Source organism: Rhinatrema bivittatum, chromosome 7 (assembly GCF_901001135.1).
Source record: "Rhinatrema bivittatum chromosome 7, aRhiBiv1.1, whole genome shotgun sequence".
Lineage (NCBI taxonomy): Eukaryota > Metazoa > Chordata > Amphibia > Gymnophiona > Rhinatrematidae > Rhinatrema > Rhinatrema bivittatum.
In genome coordinates, this window is record NC_042621.1 from 254,236,091 (window position 1) to 254,256,754 (window position 20,664).

Sequence of the window (20,664 nt, forward strand, 5' to 3'; positions counted from 1 at the left end):
GTGCTATAATGGCACAAGTGAGTATGCCCAGTGAGGCACAGAAAGTTCTAGATACTTTGATATAATTTTTCTGTGCTGGGCCTCATCTGATAACATCACCACATGTGTGAGGACTGCCCTCCTACAATCCCACTGAGAAAATAACTTTCTTAGAAACATTTTCTTTATGATTTGGTAGAGGTTCTATATTACTAATTACTCTCTATCTGCAGGGTTGGCCAATTATAGAGCAATTCAGGAAACAAAGTTTTCTTGCTAGTGAAGTAGGGAACTGAACTACTGCTTAAAGAGAAACTCCATTCTCTAAACAGGTACTAGATAGTTCAGTCAGGGGAATTAGCTCCTTGCTGCATTATAAATCTTGCACTCAAAGCACTGTTAGCTAACTCCCCTTGACAAGGATTCTCTACTTGTGCTAGAAACAGCCATTTTACATTAGCATCAGGAAGCCATCACTAGCTCTCACTGCTATATAAAATGAATGCTCCCACAGCAATAAAGAATACTACTGGAAATAAACTAGCTCACATTCGAGTTACTGTTTGATGGTGGCACTTTCCATAGCCTGGGCAGTCAGTCATGTCATATTCTGAGCACAGCTCCTTGACAACCCACAAATTACACACAAAATAACTTTGCTAAATAGTTAAAGACTGGTTTTCCTTGCAAAATAGTAAATACTGCTCTATTTCAATACTATGTCTGTGAAATGGCAAGGATGGGCTGAACAAACACCTTAATCAAAAGAAAATGCCGATTCTGCCAGGATCCAAGATGGCCACACTAGCTTAGTCACAATTGAGGCTGATCCTTTCCTATTCTCAATATACCTGGTTATGCCTCACTCAGCTCGAAAAGCGGAGCTAGGGAAAGGGATGTCCCAGGTGCCCTCTTATCGAGCCCAGTGATCGGAGCCATGGATGCTCACGTGTGACGGGAGATTTCTGCTTTGGGAGCTGAGTCACTGGAGAGTTCTCAAGAAGCTGTACTCTACTCTCTCCCAGACTCCTTATCATCTCTGTCCCCGGAGGAATGGATTCCACCCACTAATCCTGCCCAGGCGATGATGCCAGACCCGCGACGAAACTCGACGCCAGCTGATAATATGGCAAACGCAGCGTTAAGTCCTGGGACCACAGACCTGGTTGGAGCCACCTTGGAGCCATTGTTGACAATGCTGGGTGGATGCCTGGTAGTGAGACACAGTGGCAAAATGGAGAGCCTTCTACACATTTGGAGGGGTTAATATCTTCACGGTACGCAGAGTTGGTAAGACCTAGTACCTTTTCTTTAGAAACAATTTGGGAAGCCATTAAGGTATTAAATAATATATCTGCTCAAATCAATCCACTCAAAAAATGCATAAATGAGATGGATACATGTATGAAAAAGCTTGAAATTGAAAGTAAGACTCAAAAAGAAGTATGTGAGTCCTTTAAATCTGAAGTGGTTAGTGTCTCCACATTACAACAAAATTTGATCAAAGAAAATCAATATTTGTCAAATTGATTGGAACAGTTAGAAAATCAAGTTAGAAGGAAAAATTTACATTTTATTAATTTCCCCAAAGATCCTGCTGTGACCCCCAAAGATTTGCTGAAGGAATATCTGATGAAAATTTAAAAAATATCCAAACAAACCTTGCCTATGACTTCTGGGGTGTATTACCTTCCATCTTTTAAGAAAGCTTTACCAGACGGAAAGAACTTGCAGGCCCTCTCTCCGATTAAACCACCTGATATGAACTTGACTATAATTCTTGAATCCTTTGTGGGCGTTTTGCCTGTTTCAACAACTCTTAATGCTGTTTTTCTCTTGGAATCAGATCAAGATTGGGTACTAAGAACGTTCTTTCATCATCACTTGGAACCTTTCTTGGATTTTAGAATTCAAGTATATTCGGATATTTCTAGACAAACCCAGAAGAAAAGGAGGCAATTTATGTTACTGAGACCTCGGGTATTGTAATTTGGAGCTTTTTTAATTTTCAAATTTTCATGTAAATGCCTTATAAAATATCAAAGCGCTTCCTATAGTTTTTTTTCAATCCCTCATAATCTGTTTAAAGTTAGCTGTATACATTCCCCCTTGAGCTAGCTGTTTTCCTTATAAGTGACTGGATGTTTTTTTCTTTTTTTTCCCTAAGGTAGGGTTAGGATCCTCCTCTATTGAGGACTGATTGAAATGAGACAAGATATTCTATTCCTCCTCTGTCTTCTTCTTTACAACCTTATTATTTTGATTTAATTTCTAATTGTTTGCTGTTTCAAGTTTTTTCTTGATGCAAATATGTAAAAAATCAATAAATAATAAAAAAAAAGAAAATGCCATCAATGTGTTAATAAAATGTAATGAAGACCCAATTAGAGACATTAGATAAATGGAAAACAGATTTCTTTAAAAATTAGCAGAAATCAAACCAGTGGCAACAGCGTTTCTCCATCAGTTGTAAGCAGATGTCTCAGTTTTTTATGAGACTAAAAAAAGAAAAAAAAAATTAAGTGATAACTCACCTGAGCCGTAAGCTGACAGCAGGATATCTGCCACCTCCAAATATAGGCATATTAGATCCCACCAACATGTGAATGTCTTCAAAGGTCCACAGAATATTTCTAATAAAATCATTTTTCAGACCCTTTGTAAAAAAAAAAAAAAATTAATAATAATAATAAAGAAAAAATAAAGAAAAAAATTAAAACAATGAAAAAAAAGCACAACAGACTTTATGGCAGAATGGAATACAAAATGCAAGGGAAGCAAAAAAAAGAGACAGTACAAGAAGAAATGAAAACTGCTTTATATATTCAGAGCGAGACAAAAATTTACATATGCCACACAAGCTACTTCTAGAAAGAACTGGTTTCATTTTCTATGAATGCCAATTTAGAGCAGGGTTAAATAATGAACTTAATTGGGGGGAATTTACATGTTTCAGCTCAGATTCCACATAAAGCATACCTGACTGTTTTCCCCGTCACTGAATAAAGTAGTTAGGTTTTGCTCTTTGGGGGCTGAGGCCACAAGCCCCACTATATATGAGGGTTCAAGAGGCACATTCCCCTGTGAAAAGTGCAAGCATAGAACGAGTGATTCTGCTGCTGTGCTTTAATCAGGCACATATCCTGAACATGCAAGGCACATAGACTAACACCCTAACTTTAATCCCACACAAAGCACCATTTTCTCAAGGAGTGGATAAGCATACCAATACATTCCATGCATATATGGCACTTGTATTGCAAGCTTCTGACAAGTCAAAAAAATCTCAGCTCATGGTTTTTGAGAGTAGAGAATAAAAAAAATCAGTTTGTAGATGCCACAGACCAACAAACTGACACTTACTCTTGCAACTCTGACCTGCTACATTCTACTCAGCAGAAGAAGTGGTACGGTCCAGACACCAACTGCAGAAAACTGGTATTCTGAATTAAATACGGTGTGTGTAAAAGCCAAAGTACATCAATGAAATATATCCGTTCGGGCTTGAACTTTGATGTGACAGGTTTAACATTTTTCTCAGAGTTTTTGGTTCTAAGATGGTTCCTAGGTTTTAAACAATTTTTATGACTCTTTGGTGTGGGGGGCATCAATAAAAGGACAATTTGTGTTGGAAACTAAGGAATCTGAAGAGCTGATTGGTGTAATTTAAGAGTCCCACCCAAACACTTCCTGTTTTTGTTATACAGGCATTTAAAAGGCCACAGGCCTCATTTCTTGCAGGTTTACTTGAAGTACAATGGACGCTTTCCTCAATTAATCTCACTTATAACCCAGCTGGTTTTAGTACTTCCAAAGCACGGCCATGTTGATTCCCTAAATCTTTTTTGTCTGTGTCTTAACTAGATTATAAAATCCAAAGACATGGGACTCTCTCTTATGTGTCTCTGTACAATAAGGTGTACATCTGATAGCACTATACAAATAACTAATAGCAGCAGCAGTATAATTACATTACTATTGTTAAAAAATTTTTTGCATTAACTGATCTTTATCTTGCATTTCAAATTCTCAACATTAGAACCAACAATAAAAGTTTATTATGAAATACAATAAAAGCAAACATTTCTAACAGCAAAATCTTTTGAGGAATAATTAACCTGATTGGCAGCATCTTCAGATACAGAGGATGAAGCTTCAAAAGGTGCCGGCCAGGAAGCACTCTGTGCATCACTTGTCTGGTCTAAAGTCGGAGAGCCTCCGTGCTCATCTCTGGTGGAAGGGATTGGTTGTGCAGAGTCATCACCATTAATGCTAAGGGCAAAAAAGAGGCAAGAAAACAAAAGGAGACCATTCAACTCTGGTCTTTAATTTCATTCTTAAGAAAAGAAATACATTTTTCTCTAATTGACTAACATTATGAATCAGACCAACACAGTTTCCAAACGGACTAGTCCATTATTATACACATTAAAGGGTAGATTTTCAAAGGGTTACACACGTAGGTTCTGCGCAGAACCCCCGAAAACCTACCCCAAACCCCCCCTGCGCGCACCGAGCCTATCTTGCATAGGCTGCCGGCGCGTGCAAAGCCCCGGGACTTTCCAGGGGGGGGGGGGGGACATGTCGTGGCGGCGCCTCATCCGAGAGCGTTCCGGGGGCATGGCCGCGGGCGTGGTTCCGGCCCGGGGGCGTTTCGTGAGGCGTGGCCACAGCCGCCGGATCAGCTCCCGGAACAGAACCGGGCGCGCAGGCAGGCAGCCCGCGAGCAGGCGTAACTTTGGGAATAAAGGTGGGGGGGTGTAGATAGGGCTGGGGGGGTGGGTTAGGTAGGGGAAGGGATTGGAAGGTGGGGGGAGGCGGAAGGAAAGTTCCCTCCGAGGCCGCTCCGATTTCCATGGATCAGTCCAGACGGTGAGTTATGTCCCCCATCCAGCAGATGGAGTCAGAACAAAGCTTTGGAGGGTGCTGCCTCATAAACCAGTGCACCCTCTGTGAAGCCTCAGTATAAAGAAAATCAAAGCCATAGAGAGAGAAGAAGCCATAGAGAGAGAGAAGAATGGATCAAGCTAAACAACCACTGATGACTATGAACAAAAATCTATTTAGAACAGATACCCAAAACTGATGTCAAAAGTGAAACTTGCAAAAAGGACTCTGAGAAACAGAATAGTGTGAACAGATTAGCAAAGTCATAAGGGAAGTCGAGCAGTAAACCCCAATCTCCAAATTTCTTAGGGAGGGCGTCTGGACTGATCCATGGTACTACAGGAACGAAAATTACAGGGAAAAGAAAATTATTCCTTACCTGCTACGTACCAGGATCAGTCCAGACGGTGGGATGTACCAAAGCTTCCCTACAGAGGGTGGGCCCCTAAAAGCCCTGCTCGAATGACACTGTCGCCAAAGTAACCGGAGATCGGTGACTGAAGCTGTAAGCAATAGTGCCTTGCGAATGTATGTAATGATTTCCAGGTCGCCGCACGATAGATCTCCTGAGCGGAGACAGCCTGGCTTTCTGCCCAGGACGCCGCCTGAGATCGGAGAGAATGTGCTTTGATTCCCAGAGGGTGTTGTCTACCCGTCCCTATATATACTGCTACAATCGCCTCCTTGAGCCAGCGAGCGATGGTAGTCTTCGTCGCCTTGTAGCCTTTCTTTGGTCCCGACCAGAGAACAAACAGGTGGTCCGAAAGAAGAAATTCATTGGTGACCTCCAGGTACCGAATCAGAATGCACTTAACATCAAGACTTCGTAGCTCCCGTGAATCATCAGTAGAGAAGGACGGGAGTTCTACTGTCTGATTCAGATGAAAAGCCGAGACCACCTTGGGCAGGAACGAGGGCACTGTGAGCAAGGAGACCCCGAAGTCGGTGAAATGGAGGTAGGGCTCCCTGCATGATAGTGCTTGTAGCTCGGAGACCCGACGGGCAGAACAAATGGCCACCAAAAAGACAGTTTTGAGAGTGAGGTCTTTGAGAGTGGAGGAGCGCAGAGGTTCGAAGGGAGGTCCAGCCAAGATCTGGAGGACTAAATTGAGGTTCCAGGAGGGACAAGGATTCTGGACCGGGGATCTCAGATGTTTTACCCCTTTGAGGAACCGAACGATGTCAGGGTGAGAGGACAGCAGCAGGTGTTCCTGCAGGTGGACCAAGGACCCAAGAGCCGAGACTTGGACCCGCAAGGAGTCGTAAACGAGACCCTTTTCCAAACTGTCTTGAAGAAACGCAAGGATCTGAGGCACGGAAGCCGATCTCGGCTTTGCGGAATGAGATGAACCAAGACTCGAAAATCTTCCAGACTCGTACATAAGCGATGGAGGTTGATGTTTTCCTAGCCTTTACGAGGGTCGTGACTACAGCCTCCGGGTATCCCTGACGTCGGAGCCTCCTCCTTTCAAAAGCCAGGCCGCAAGACAGAAGCGTTCTGCCTGGTCGAAAAATACTGGGCCTTGATGCAGTAGGCGCGGCAGGTGGCCCAGTCGTAGAGGGCCGTCCACCACGAGGTTGATGAAGTCCGCGAACCAAGGACGGCGTGGCCATTCCGGTGCCACCAGAATCACTGGGCCCTGGTGTACCTCTATTCTTCGGAGAACCTTGCCCACTAGTGACCACGGGGGGAATACATAGAGTAGGAGATGACGTGGCCAAGGGAGGACCAGCGCGTCCACGCCTTCTGCGCCGTGATCCCTTCTGCGACTGAAGAATCGCGGCGCTTTGGTGTTGTGAAAAGTGGCCATAAGATCTAGGTGAGGGGTCCCCCAACGATGAATGAGGAGCTGCATCGCCTCCACGGAGAGTTCCCATTCCCCGGGATCCAAACGTTGTCGACTCAGGAAGTCCGCTTGAATGTTGTCCACGCCCGCAATGTGGGAGGCTGCAAGGTGAAAGAGATGAAGTCGACATGTCTCATCAATGAGACATGTCGACTCCTCATGCCCCCCCTTGGCAGTTGATGTACTCTACTTGGTCGCGTTGTCCGAGAGGATCCTGACCACCCGATGCTGAACGAGAGGAAGAAAACGTTCCAGTGCCAGACGTACTGCCCTCGTTTCCAGGCGATTGATGGGCCACGCAGCTTGAGACTTTGTCCACAGACCCTGTGCTGAGCTCGTCTGGCAGACTGCCCCCCAGCCAGCCAGGCTGGCATCCGTGGTGACCAACACCCAGTTTGGAATTTCGAGGGGCATGCCCTGCGCCAAATGGAGAGAGTCTAGCCACCAAAGTAAGCTGTCTCTGGTGAACTGGGGAGTGGGAGGACGAGCTGGTAATCCTGTGACACCGGTTTCCAGCGAGAGAGTAATGCCTTCTGTAAGGGGCGCATATGTGCAAACGCCCAAGGTACGAGATCGATAGTGGATGCCATGGATCCCAGGACCTGTAGATAATCCCAGGCCGTGGGAGCGGGGAGACAAGAGAAGCGATGCACCTGCTCCCGGAGTGACTGGGCCCGATCCTGACGCAGGAAGACCTTGCCCCTGGCTATGTCGAAGCGCCCCAGGAAATCCAAAGACTGACGGAATAAGACTGCTCTTATTCCCTCTACAATCCCTCGGTTGACAACCCAACCGAGGGATTGTAGAAGTTGCACCACCCGAGTGACCGCTGCATGCCCCTGCATCAGTGTCTTTGTGCGGATGAGCCAATCATCCAGATATGGGTGAACTAAGATCTCTTCGCATCTGAGAGCTGCCGCCACCACCACCATTACCTTCGTGAATGTTCAGGGGGGCAGTCGCAAGACCGAACGGGAGGGCCTGGAATTGAAAATGCTGACCCAGGATCTTGAAGCGGAGAAAACGCTGATGCACTTTGAGGATGGGAATATGAAGATAAGCCTCCGTCAGGTCCAGAGAGGCAAGAAATTCCCCCCAGTGAACTGCCGCGATCACGGAACGTAAAGTCTCCATCCGAAAATGAAGGACCTTGAGAGACTTGACCATCTTGAGATCCAGTATCGGGCGGAAGGATCCTTCCTTCTTGGGAACCACAAAGTAGATTAAATAGTGTCCTGAGACCACCTCTTCGGGAGGTACTGGGATGATAGCCCCAAGAGCTAGTAGTCTGTCGAGAGACTGGCGAACAATGAGCTGCTTGTGGGGTGTTCCGCTGGGAGAAAAGAGGAACCTGCCTCTTGGTGGTCGAACAAAATCCAATGCGTAACCGCGCCTTAGGATGTCTAAAATCCACTGATCCGAGGTGATGCGGACCCACTCCTCGTAAAAGAGCGAGATTCGCCCCCCAATCCTGGGGGTCGAGGAGTGGATCAGTCTGGCATCATTGAGAGGACTTGGAGGGAGCCCCTTGGGCCACCCCGTCCCTAGTTGGTTTGCGGCCTCGAAAGGAACGAGTCCACGACTGAGATCTGGAAGAGGGTGTCTGAGCGTCGTCTGACTAGTGGCGCGGGAGCGGCGCTGCGTGCGAAACCTACTTCTGGAGGGATTAAACGATCTAGAAGATCGCGGTCGGTCCTCAGGTAGATGATGTACCGCATTCTCACCGAGTAACTTGATGATCTGGTCCAAATTCTCCCCGAAGAGAAATTTCCCCTTAAATGGGAGAGATCCTAACCGTGCCGTGGATGAAGAGTCTACCGACCAGTTGCAGAGCCAAAGAAGGCGTCGTGCCGAGACTATCAACACCATTGACCTCGCCAGAATTCGCAGCAGGTCGTACAATGCGTCCGCTCCATAGGCTATAACCGCCTCCAGGCGGTCTGCCTGACTTGCTTACTCCGGCGGGAGACCCTGAGAGGTCAGTAGTTGCTGTACCCAGCGAAGCCTCGCTCGTTGCACGAGGGAGCTACAGATGGCCACTAGGACCCCAAGCGCGGAAACCTCAAATACCCTTTGAGGTAGACTTCCAGTTTCCGGTCCTGCAGATCCCGCAGGGCCGTGCCTCCTGTGACCGGAATAGTCGTACGCTTTGTGACCGCCGATACTGCCGAGTCTACCTTCGGGACCTTAAGAAGATCCAAGAAGTCCTCGGGGAGAGGGTATAGCTTATCCATTGCCCTGTTGACCTTCAGTGAGGCTTCGGGCGCGTCCCATTCCCTGGCTAAAAGTTGCATGAAGGTAGGATGGGTAGGGAAAGCTCTTGACAGGGGACGAAGTCCCGCTAGTACTGGGTCCCCCTTCTTTCCCGAGGTAGAGGGCCCCAGTGGGTCCTGGGGAGCCTTGATGTCTAACTCATGGAGGATGTGCGGAATGAGAGCATCCAACTCTTCCCTCTGAAAAATCTGTAGTACCCTCGGGTCGTCTCCTTCCATCTGTGCCGTGAGCAGTGGGTCATCCAGTCCAAGCAGTGGATCGACTAGTCCGGGATCCGGGACTGGATCAACTCCCTCCACCAGGGGCAGTGCGAGCTGCACCCGGGAGGTCCCTTGTGGGGCCCCTGATACCCCCCCAGGGGTATCCGCAGCCCTGGGCACTTTGGGGGGCGGGGGTCCTGTCGTGGTGTCTGGAGACTGGGTCATTCTTGCCAGATATGTGTTGTGCATAAGTAGCACAAAATCTGTGGTAAATGGTGAAGGGCCCGGGGGGGGGGGGGGGGGGGGCAAGGCAGGAGGAGTCCCAGGCTGAAAATAGGGTCCCAAGGGCTGAACCGGCGTTAAAACCGGTGGCTGAATGTGCGAAAAATCTTCTAGTGCTTCCACCACAGGTAATGGCATGGCTGGCTCAGAAATCAAAATGGCCGCCGTTCCCGCTCTAGACGGAATCGGGGCCGACCCAGGAATATGAAGACGCGCTTCATCGTGCAATGGAGGCCATCCCGCCGGCTGCGAGGTGTCCTCCCTACCAGGAAGGCACCTCTTACATATCCCCTCGCGGGAGAGCCTCGATCCCGGCTCCCCGCAGGCTGAACATCGGTGCGCTCTCGGCATGAGAGCCAGGAGAGGAGAGAGGGGAAGCCACGAGGAAACCTGTGCCGCGGGCAGTGGGAAAATGCCTCCGCTTGAAACTCCAACCCCGAAATAAGCAGCGTGCTAGCAGAGGAATATTACCTCTCTGCAGTCAGCAGCCCCGAGGAATGCGCGTCTCGGGGCCGCGGGTCGGGCTGCGGCAGGGGGGGTGGGGCTGAAACCTTCAACTTTCACCCCCGGGAAAAGTCAGTTCTAAGAAACCTAAGATAGAGAAATAAAATCACACAGACTTACCCCACCATGAACATGGCATGCGCTGAGAGAAGGAAAGAAACAGACTAGCCCAAGAGCAAAACAGAACTGTCTGCAAGTTAGGAGCAAAGGAAATGCTTGCACTCTGTAATACTATTTTTTTTTTCAAATAACTTGATCCATCAACACAAGAAAACAGAAGAGAAAAGGAGAAAGAATAAATCTCTCTTCAACACAGGGGAAGCCAAGGTTCCTTACTCCTATCTGCTGGAGTCAGAAAGATACTGAGGCTTCACAGAGGGTGCACTGGTTTATGAGGCAGCACCCTCCGAAGCTTTGTTCTGACTCCATCTGCTGGACGGGGGACATAACCCACCGTCTGGACTGATCCTGATACTTACAGGGAATACAGGCCTTTTCCTGGAGGATTCTACTCTGCTGACTCTTTACAGAATAACTGTACTGCATCCACTACAGCCTAACTGTACTGCATCCACTACAGCCTATCATTGGTCAACTTCAGCTCCACACTGCTCAACTTTCTGGTTACTTCATATCCTACTAAAGTGGCAGCCATTCCTGAAGCTTCCTTGAAATGTTCATATAAATACGCAGATGGGTCACGTAAATACAAGCAAAGCTAGTGACACGGAAAAAAAAATGTACAGTCACCTGGCCCCACTTCCATTCTATCACTATCTCAATAGCTTCACCTGCAGCTGTTTTCCACATAGTGCAAGTATATTACAGGCACCTGCATGGCTCTGGGAGTTGTTGTTCAGACTCATGGAGAACATAAACCCTTGAAGGATGATATATTACAGGGAAGTAAACTATTTAGATAACCTGGGCACCAGCCAAGAATTTTTAGGGGTCAGAAAATAACATTGATCAAATTTTATTTTGTGTCTATTTTCTTACTTTGTTTTTTAATCTTATTTTGCTTGGGGTTTTTTTAAACTTTTTTTTAAAATCTTTTTCTTATTTGGCATTTTTCCTACTTTTCACTGCTTTCCCTTTCCTCTGGCTTAAACTTCCTTTTTGTCCCACCCTCTAACTGCTCTAACCCCTTCCGCCTCCCCAGCCTCTCCCTTCAGCTCCTGCCCCCTTCTGGCTACTCCACCTGCTCCCAAGATGCCCTCTCTCCAGCCTCTTTCTAGTCTCTCCTCAGCACGGGTTTGACTGCACTAGTTCTTCTGCCCAAGCCACCACTACCAGGTGCCAAACTAAGAAACCCTAGGGGTTTTTTTTCAGCCTTATATATAGTATTGAAAATGGGGAAAAATTATAATCTCTATTCACAATCTACACTCATTTTTCAATTGTTTTCCCCATTGTGATGATGGATAAAAAAATACAAATACAAGAAAACTACTGAGATTTAACAAAGTCTGAAAAATGCCACTTCCTAGCTCAGATTTGGATCCATGTTCACAATCCAGAAAATTCAGATGAACATTATTCTGAAAATGGGTAATTTTAAATAATTGTACATCACAACAGTTTTGCACATGGGAGGGTCAATTTTAAAAGCATTTTACCCATGTTATTTGGCTGTCTGCAAATGGCCCTCCCTCCATGCAGTTAAACTTTCTGCATGTTGTGAAACAATGTGTGTACCTTTAGCCAGACTGAGAAGTGACATTCCCATGCATAGATGGCATTTTCAAATCATTGCATGTACTTTTCTAGCAAAATTCTACCTATGAAAAAGCAGGTGCAAGTGACCTTGTGTACTCTAATACTCATGGCAAGTTTCAAGGTGAAAGTCCTGCATACTTTCATTTTGAAAATTGGTGAAAAGTCCACATATAAGAAGTATGCTCAACCTTTGCCCCAATGCAAAGAGTTTGAAAATGACCTTTCAAATGTGCAGCAAATAAGCAAAATTGCAGGAAAATATGACTGTGTGAGATTCAAGAGTCCTTAAATATATATATTTTGCATTCTAGCAAAAACCAACATTCTGAAAAAAATACTCTAGAAGAACTAGACAAAGAAACAAGTTACTCAGAATATTCAAGCTACCTGTAGTACAAAAATTTAGAAAGAATCGCCTTCTGGTACCAGTGCTCTTTGCTCTTCTTTTTTCTCTGCCATTTTTGGTCTATTAGTCTTTGATAGAATTCCTTTAACCATGTCCAATCTCCTGTCTTCAGAAACGAGAACAAGCACAAGTTATGCATGAGACAAATAAAACATACTAAGCTAGCCTTAGATTTCCAACACACAGCAGCCAAAATGGGAACAAATTCTAAGAGAACAAAGTATCTTGCAACACGTGTTATCTGACAAGACTACTATCGCCAAACGACCAGAGATAAAGAAACAAGAAAAAAAAAAATAAAATTCTGCTATACCAGAACAGAAAAAAATACCACTTGAGAGGATTGAACTTTATAGCTTTCACATCTTTCTTTGAGCCAAAATTAACAAAAGAATGAAATGATTAAAAAATACAGTAAGCTGCTGAGGGTTACCATAATGATACAGTCTAACAGATTTCAGGATTTTAACCTGGCAGCTTTCAAGTTTCAATGTAACCTAAAGGAGAAGCTGCACTAGTTAAGCTAAAAGAAAACTTGGATCTACTTTAGTTTGGTAATTCCTTATAAAACTTTATCAAATTGCAATTGTCAATTACTGCTTGTTTGAAATCAATGTACAGTCCTATCTGAGAAAAAGGTTCTACTTGGCCATCACTGGCACCCATCACAGTCATATGAATTGCTGGTAAGTAGAGCCCTAAAAAAAGTGAGGAAAATTTCAGAAGACAATGTACATCAGCAGCTCTTTATAATGAAATAAAATACTTAACCTGAGATGATCTCATGAAGAGCTCTTGAATATCCAGCTCGTCAAGTAGGAGAGTTCGCCCAATGCGGTGTACAGCCATGCTTACATGGGACTTGCTGTAGGGGATCTTCAGAAGTTTTTTAATGTTCTATGGTAGAGGAGTAACAAAACAAGACAAAGGAAGTCATTATTATAATGTATACAGCAACAATATTACAGCAATAAAATAAAAAAATTCGCAAATAATCCAAGAACCCTGTTCACCATAGTAAAAAACCTCATAACTGACAAAAATAACACTTCACAGAGCCTACCAGTAAATAAATGTAATGAAATAGCCACTTTCTTCAATGACAAAATCACGAATCTAAAAGCAAAGATTCCAATAATAACCAAACAAAAAATCAATATGTAAAAAAGAGATGTCAAACAATGGGAAACATTCGACGAAATAACTGAAATAGAAGTCGAATCGATGCTAAAAAAAAAACAAACTAAACCCTGCCCCACATGCACAAGATACAATTCCAACCATAGACTTAAAAAAAAGTAGCCAACATAGTCTCTCCAACTTTAACAAAAATCATTAACCTATTACTAAAGGAAGGAAACATGCCAGACTCACTAAAAGGAGCAATAGTAAGACCAATTCTAAAGAAAAAAAACAGCGACAATCTAATCCTGAGCAATTATAGACCAGTATCAAGCCTACCCTTAATTGCAAAATTAACAGAAAAAAACATACAAAAACAATTAGCAGAACACTTAGAGGACAATAATATTCTATACCCATCACAACACGGCTTCTGCAAAAACTTCAGCACTGAAACATTACTGCTTGCACTAACAGACAACATCACGAGAGGATTTGACAGCGGTAAACAGTACCTCTTAATAATGCTTGACCTATCAGCGGCGTTCAACACAGTAAACCCATAATATACTACTAAATAGATTAGAAGAAATAGGATTAAGCAACAAAACACTCAAGTGGTTCAAATCATATCTAAATAACAGATACTTCCAAGTACAAATCAAAGACGTAATGTCAGAGAAAATAAACCTACTAACAGGAGTTCCGCAGGGATCTGCCTTATCTGCCACACTATTCAGCATATACATTCTGCCTTTATGTCACCTCCTAACTGGGCTAGGAATTTTGCACTATATCTACGCAGACGATATTCAATTAGTACTCCCAATTGATGACACAATTGAGAAAACTCTAAACTTAGCCAACATGTACCTAGATATAATAAAACAACTTCTAAACCAAATGGAACTAGTTATCAATATAGAGAAGACTGAATTCTTACTCCTTGAACGAAAAAACAAAACGATCATTCAGAACCCTATAACAATCAACAACAACCAAAAAATACAACTAGCTGAGAAAGTACGAAACCTGGGAGTGATAATCGATCCGGAACTAAATATGAAACAACATATATCGCAAAAGATAAAAGAGGGATACGCCAAACTTATGACTCTTAGAAGATTAAAGCCACTTTTAACACCCAACAACTTCCGCTCAGTATTGCAAGCCTTAATTTTTTCCAGTACCGACTACTGTAATGCCCTCCTACTGGGCCTACCATACACCACACTAAAACCTCTACAAATACTACAAAACACAGCTGCAAGAATTTTAACTGGAAAAAGTAATCTCTGAAACTTTAATAGAACTACACTGGTTACCCATTGAACAAAGAATACATTACAAAACTTTATGCACCATAAAGTAATACATGACGAAAACGCAGAGTGGCTGAACACAGCCCTACACGTACATACCCCCCACAGGAACCTGAGATCAGCAAAAAAAGCACTGCTAACTATTCCCTCAGTTAAGACGGCCAGACTAACAAGTAAGGGATAGAGCCCTATCCCTAGCAGGACCCCCAATATGGAATAATATGCCTTTAGAAATCAGATTGCAAAGAAACATCAAAACCTTCAGAAAAAGTCTAAAAACATGGCTATTTAAGCAAGCATACAACAAAGAGAATTGAGGGGAGAAAACAGGGAAGTGTTGGTTACGGTCAGCTAAAACCCACACACATCACCTGTTCATCTTAATACATGTGTGTCTATTTTTTGTACATTCTAATTCTCTCTTTTCATTTTTAAGTAGTAATTTATCTTACAGCTGAGACAGAGAAAACTGGACACGACTTATAAAACCCACCATATAATATTTATGATGAAACTGTTACAGTATTTTGATGGCACCTGTGTAATTGTTAGAATTCTAGACACTATTTACAACATATAGTTATGTGCCCTATTGTGAACCGTTGTGATAGCAACTGCTTAACGACGGTATAGAAAAGATTTTAAATAAATAAATATCCACTGGTTTGCAACCTTATCGTCAACACTGAATATCTAGAAGGCAATTTTCAAAGATATTTCTGCAGATTAAGCAAGCTTTCTTACCATAAATGGTATTTATTCTCTGTAGACAGCAGATGAATTAGCCATGACAAGTGGATGATGTCATCTGGCAGTACCAAATGGACCCCTCTCTCAGCTAGTAGAGCTTTTGCTCTACTGAGCATGTATGGGAGTTCCCCTGCAGGTGCTGCCTCATGAGCCTCCTCAGTCAATTTTACTGCCACTCTTTGAAAGATTATCTAGACAGTAATGGACGTAAAGGTATGTATTCACGACCAATTTGCAGATGTCTTTGAAAGGCAAGGCTGGAGTTGAATCACTGATGTAGCCATGGCTCTAACCTTAATGAGACTTGATGATGTCTGTAATTTGAAGGTCTGAAGTTTATAGTAGTGCAAAATGCACTCTAGTAACCAGATGGTCAATGTGTGTTTGGCTGCTGTTATGTCCAGTCTGTTAGGATTGTAAGAGACAAATAGCTGCAAAGCCTGATGATGGGCTGAGTTATTTTTAATAAGCCAAGGCCCTTTTAAGTTTAAGGCACAAAGGGCTTTCACCTTCCTGTGTATATAGCCTCAGGAAGAATGCAGGTAACACGATGGCCTGATTAATAAGGAAAACCGATACTACTTTTGGTAAAAGCTTTCGGTGGGTGTTGTGGAAGAATTGCATAACCTTAAACGTTAGTAATTGGTGATTTTAATCTAAACATTGATGCATTGCCTACTGCCACTCCTACTATGCAGTTTCTAGATATTATGTCCTCTTTAGGCTGGCAAAAAATAGTTAATGCTCCTACACACAAGTTAGGCCATACAATCTAATTTTTCTAAATATATCTAAAACTCTATCATACTCTCCTAATTGAAATATTATGCAAGTACCTTGGCCAGACTACCATTTATTAACTTTGAATTACACGATTCAAGATTTCCATAAATCTTCGCCCCACCTTGCCAAGAGAAGTACTTTGAAGTTATATCAATTTAAATCTTCCCTAGAACCTTTTCTCTCCCAATTAGATCTCTCTTCTGTGGAAGTGGCAGTGAGAGACTGGGATAGGACTATAATGGATCAACTTGCCCCAAGGAAATGGTACATGATAAAATCTCACAAAGCACATTTCTACAAATTTTATTTAATAACTCTGCATAAGAACCTGTCGCCTTGAAAGAAAATGGCGTAAAGCCTCCACCGATTTCTTCCTGGTCCAATATAGAGCACATGTTGAAACGTACTGTAAAGCATGTGACAATGCTAAGAAAAACTATTTCTAAACAACTAAAGAAAGCTAATTATAACACATAGCATAGTACTGACGACAGAAAAGGACCAAATGGTCCATCCAGTCTGCCCTGCAAGCTCAGCATGGCAACATCTGCTGCGCTGTGCAGGTTAGCCCATGTTTCTCTTAAGGACAGCAACTGCCGCTCCATGCAGTTATTTGATGAGCCTTTTTGAAAATTCAGACAGTGCTGATATGTTTTGCTTATGGACTTGGCCTTAAAAGCAGTCCTGTATTTTTTTCACTTATGTCTGCTTATCAGTATCTCAGACCACAGAAGTCAGGGCCTGTGTTGGTGATCATCTGAATCTAATTCCTCTTCCTCCCACCCCCCCACCGCCATCAAAGAAGAGTGATGTTATAGTTGTGTCAAAAGCATTAAGGTCTATTGGTTAAGTGTGGTAATCCCTTGCTTTCTGTTAAGGGTAGTAATTGCTGCTCCATGCAGGTTACCCCCATGCTTATCAGGGCTCTCGTTGGTTATTACCTGAATCCAAAGAAGGTCTTGAGTTTTCCATATTGTAAAAAGTCTAGTTACACTTGCACAGCATAATGTGAATACTTCTAACACTTGTCTGGTTAGATTGCAATGCAAACTATTTATGAGTCATTTCATAGACAAAGTTTCTAAAATCTCTTCTTCATTTCCAAGACCAGGAGAATCCCCATCAGTGAATTTAATTTATAAGAACCTACCTAGACAAAATTCCACCCTACCACTCCCCTAGAAATTTCTCAAATTATTGGAAACATGAACACTGCTTGCTGTCCCCTCAAACCATGCCACCCCTCTATTTTAAAGAAGTTAAAAAATACAATCTCTCCAGTGATGTAAAAATGGGCCATGATTCATCCTCGATTAAAAAATTAGATCCAAAGAAAATCAAATACTTGACCAGTTCCAATCTGGATTTTGGAAATGTTTAAGCACTGACATTTTGTTGATTTCTTGCCTAGATGTTATCAAGCATGGTTTCAACAGTGGTACTAGCTATCTTTTGGTATGTCTTGACATTTCAGCCGAGTTCAATACCATTGATCATATTATTTTGCTAAATAGACGGAGAAAAAGTGGTATTGGTGCAACTGTCCATGATTAGTTCTCATCCTATCTTTCTTGAAGAATCCAAAGAGTTCAGATAGTCTCTAGCATTCTTCATGGCAGGCATTAAAGACAGGTGTTCCACAGGACTGGGCTCTCTCTGCAACACTAACATCTATATGACCACTTTGTGCAAGTTATTAACTGGGCACTGTTCTTGATACCATTTTTATGATGCTGATATCCAATTCTTCATCCAGTATCTTCCACTTGATCAGAGCCATTCGCAATGGTTTCCATTTGTTTATCTGTGATTCACCATTGCCTATCCTGCAATAGGCTAGCATTAAGTCTGAACAAGGCTGAGGTCATAGTACTTCAAAAAATGATAAATTGGGCGTTCCATCTTCATTTGCGTTCAGAGATCAGATAATTTCAATTGTCTCCAGTGTAAAAAGTTTAGACATCCTACTTGACTTCAGACTTAAATATGCTACTTCAACTTAAAGCTGTTCTGAGATCAGTACATCTAGTGCCCTTTGCTTGAACCTTAGGAATGACATTCTGTGGTTCAGGCAATGCTATTCCCTACCCTTGACTACTGCAATTCCCTGTTTCTTGAATTGCTTAAATCTGCTCTAAGAGCGCTACAGGTACTGCAGAATTCTGCGGTAAGCCTGATATCCGGATTCCCAAGATCAGCTCATATCACTCCAGTAGTCAGCAAACTGCACTGGCTCCCCATTCACAAGTGCTTTTTTTTTTTTTTTTTTTTACAAGATTGCACTGTTCATCCATAAACTAGAAAAGACAGACTCTTTTTACCTTGGATTAATCAGCAGTTGCATATTTACAATCCAACCTGAATGTTATGATCTGCTCAAAGAGGTTTTCTTGCGACTCACTGATATCATGGAACAACTTTTCTTTCTTTCTGGTCCTACATTTTGGAACTCCATGCCTATGAACCTATACATGACTGAATGCAGCACAACCTTCAAGAAGCTGCTTAAGACACACTTATTCTGCATAGCGTTTGACACAGATACTTGTGATTCCCATGCTTGTAACCATGCGACTAAGATAAGCTGAAGATACTTTTGGTTCTTGAAAGGAAAGATCTTATATTTGTTTGTTTGTTGTGTCTTTTTTAAAAATTTCATTTATCGGTATGTAAATTTAAGCCACCTTGCGCTATTTGTGAATAGGTGGCATAGAAATAAATAAATATAAGGCAGATAATGAACTAAAACCTGAATTTCACCAATTCGTTTGGCTGACATTACTGCTATAAGGAATGTCACCTTCCATGTTAACTTCAGAGAAGTTGACTCCAATGGTTCAAATGGTGGTTTCATCAGTTGTGCAAGAACCACAATTCGGTCCCATGGAACAGGTGGCTTCACAAATGGAAGTTTAGTATGCCATAAGCCTTTCATGACTTGAAAATTAATAGATGAGTGGAGATAAATCCACACACTCAAATTGAGGGTAAGCCTAATGTACTCTTACTGATTAGGTGCTTAGTCCTGAAGCAGACAAAGAGAGCAAACAGCACAGCAATTCTTTGGGTTTGCATGTGAACAGATCCAAAGTATTATGGTGACACCATGAGGAGAATCTTTTCCACTTAAAACCATAGGTTTTTCTAGATATGGTTTTCTGGGAGACACTATCATGTCTTCAACTTCTTCACTAAGGACAATGAGTAATTATTGAGTGCTCAACATCTAAGCCATGAAGCTTAGGGACAGATGGTTCGCATGAAATGGAATCCCTCTTCTTGAGTTAACAAGGATCGGTCTGACCCGAGAGAGATCTGAGGACTGTTGGTCAGCTGTACTAGATATGAAAACTAAACTTGTCTAGGCCATGCTAAAGCTATGACGTTCAGATGAACCTGGTCTTTGAGCATATTTTGCTTTGTTCTGGGTATCAATGGAACTGGTGAAAAAGTGTATATAAAATCTGCATGCCAAAAACTTCCCCAGTTTTCAGTTTTGTTTTGACACAAATAGGTCAATTGCTGACGTCTCCATACACTGAATAGTTTTTCAGCTGTTGACTGCTGTACAGAACATTCGTGTGGTTGAAAAAATCTACTGAGGCGATCTACTAACATGTTGGAAATCCCTGAAAGGTAAGTGGCTTGCAAGACAGCTTGAAGTTTGCATGCCCATTCCCAAATCTTTAATCGTTTCTAGGTAAGAAGTACCCGCAGACTTTACATTTCTGCACACAGTTTTAAACTTGCCCTCCTAGTAATCCAGATGAAATGAACTTGCTATTACTCAACAGCAAAGCTGTAAAAACAGATGCTTAATTTAACATTCCGTTTTAGCTTGTGCGAAGTAGTAGACAGATGCAAAAACAGCCAGTATACAAATGTCAGCTTTTAGCACAACAGACCCCTCTGCACTGCATCTTCAAATGAGTATCTAAAGGCCATGATTCAAGATGACGTACAGAAATGTACATATGAGTTGAATGGGGAACTTTTTTTTATATAGTTTAGTATAATCTATTAAAACAAAATTGTTACTGATTGTTATTTGCACCTGAAGCGTAATTATTATATAAAATGACTTAGGATTAGGATAGATGAAAAATGAAAAGCATCTGATTAAGGCAGCCACTTCAGAAAGTAACAATATGATTCAATGACCAGGTAAAAAATGGCTTGATATCACAAACCCTTAAAATTAAGAAACTCAAAACTATCCCTTACTGCAATTTCACTAAGAAAGTTCAGATACTTCTCCAGTTACATATTAGGTGACAGCAGAAACTCTAATCAGATTATCCAGTTTACCTAATCATTCTATCCGCACTTCCAAGGACCCATCCCAGCTGCCAGTCACAGAGCGTGACCACCTGCAAGCTTTCTCCCTATCTAGGACAGTGTTCCCCATCTTCCTCCCTGGCACGCCACCATCCTAGGTAGATAAGCACACATCTGTTCCTAGTTCCTTCCCCCAGCTCATCTTCCTAATGTCTAAACACTGTTTTTAATAATCTAAATAGCCATCAGCAGCAGCATGGTTGCTGCCCAAACATCTGGTCTCCTAGGTCCCCTAACAAACAGAACTGGCT

General features: G+C 42.8%; 1 protein-coding gene across 4 annotated transcripts in view; it reads right to left on the minus strand.

The window, feature by feature from the left end:
* EDRF1 (erythroid differentiation regulatory factor 1) overlaps positions 1-20,664 on the minus strand; it is a 190,410-nt gene that overhangs the window by 120,063 nt on the left and 49,683 nt on the right. For 3 of the 4 annotated variants that reach the window (XM_029610048.1, XM_029610051.1, XM_029610050.1), the window contains 5 exons: positions 12,870-12,995; positions 12,080-12,204; positions 4,098-4,251; positions 2,959-3,060; positions 2,514-2,635 (listed from right to left, as the gene is read on the minus strand). In XM_029610048.1, the coding sequence (XP_029465908.1) occupies positions 2,514-2,635; positions 2,959-3,060; positions 4,098-4,251; positions 12,080-12,204; positions 12,870-12,995 (629 nt within the window). The remainder of the gene's footprint in view (positions 1-2,513; positions 2,636-2,958; positions 3,061-4,097; positions 4,252-12,079; positions 12,205-12,869; positions 12,996-20,664) is intronic. The other variant, XM_029610049.1, reaches the window with a different exon arrangement.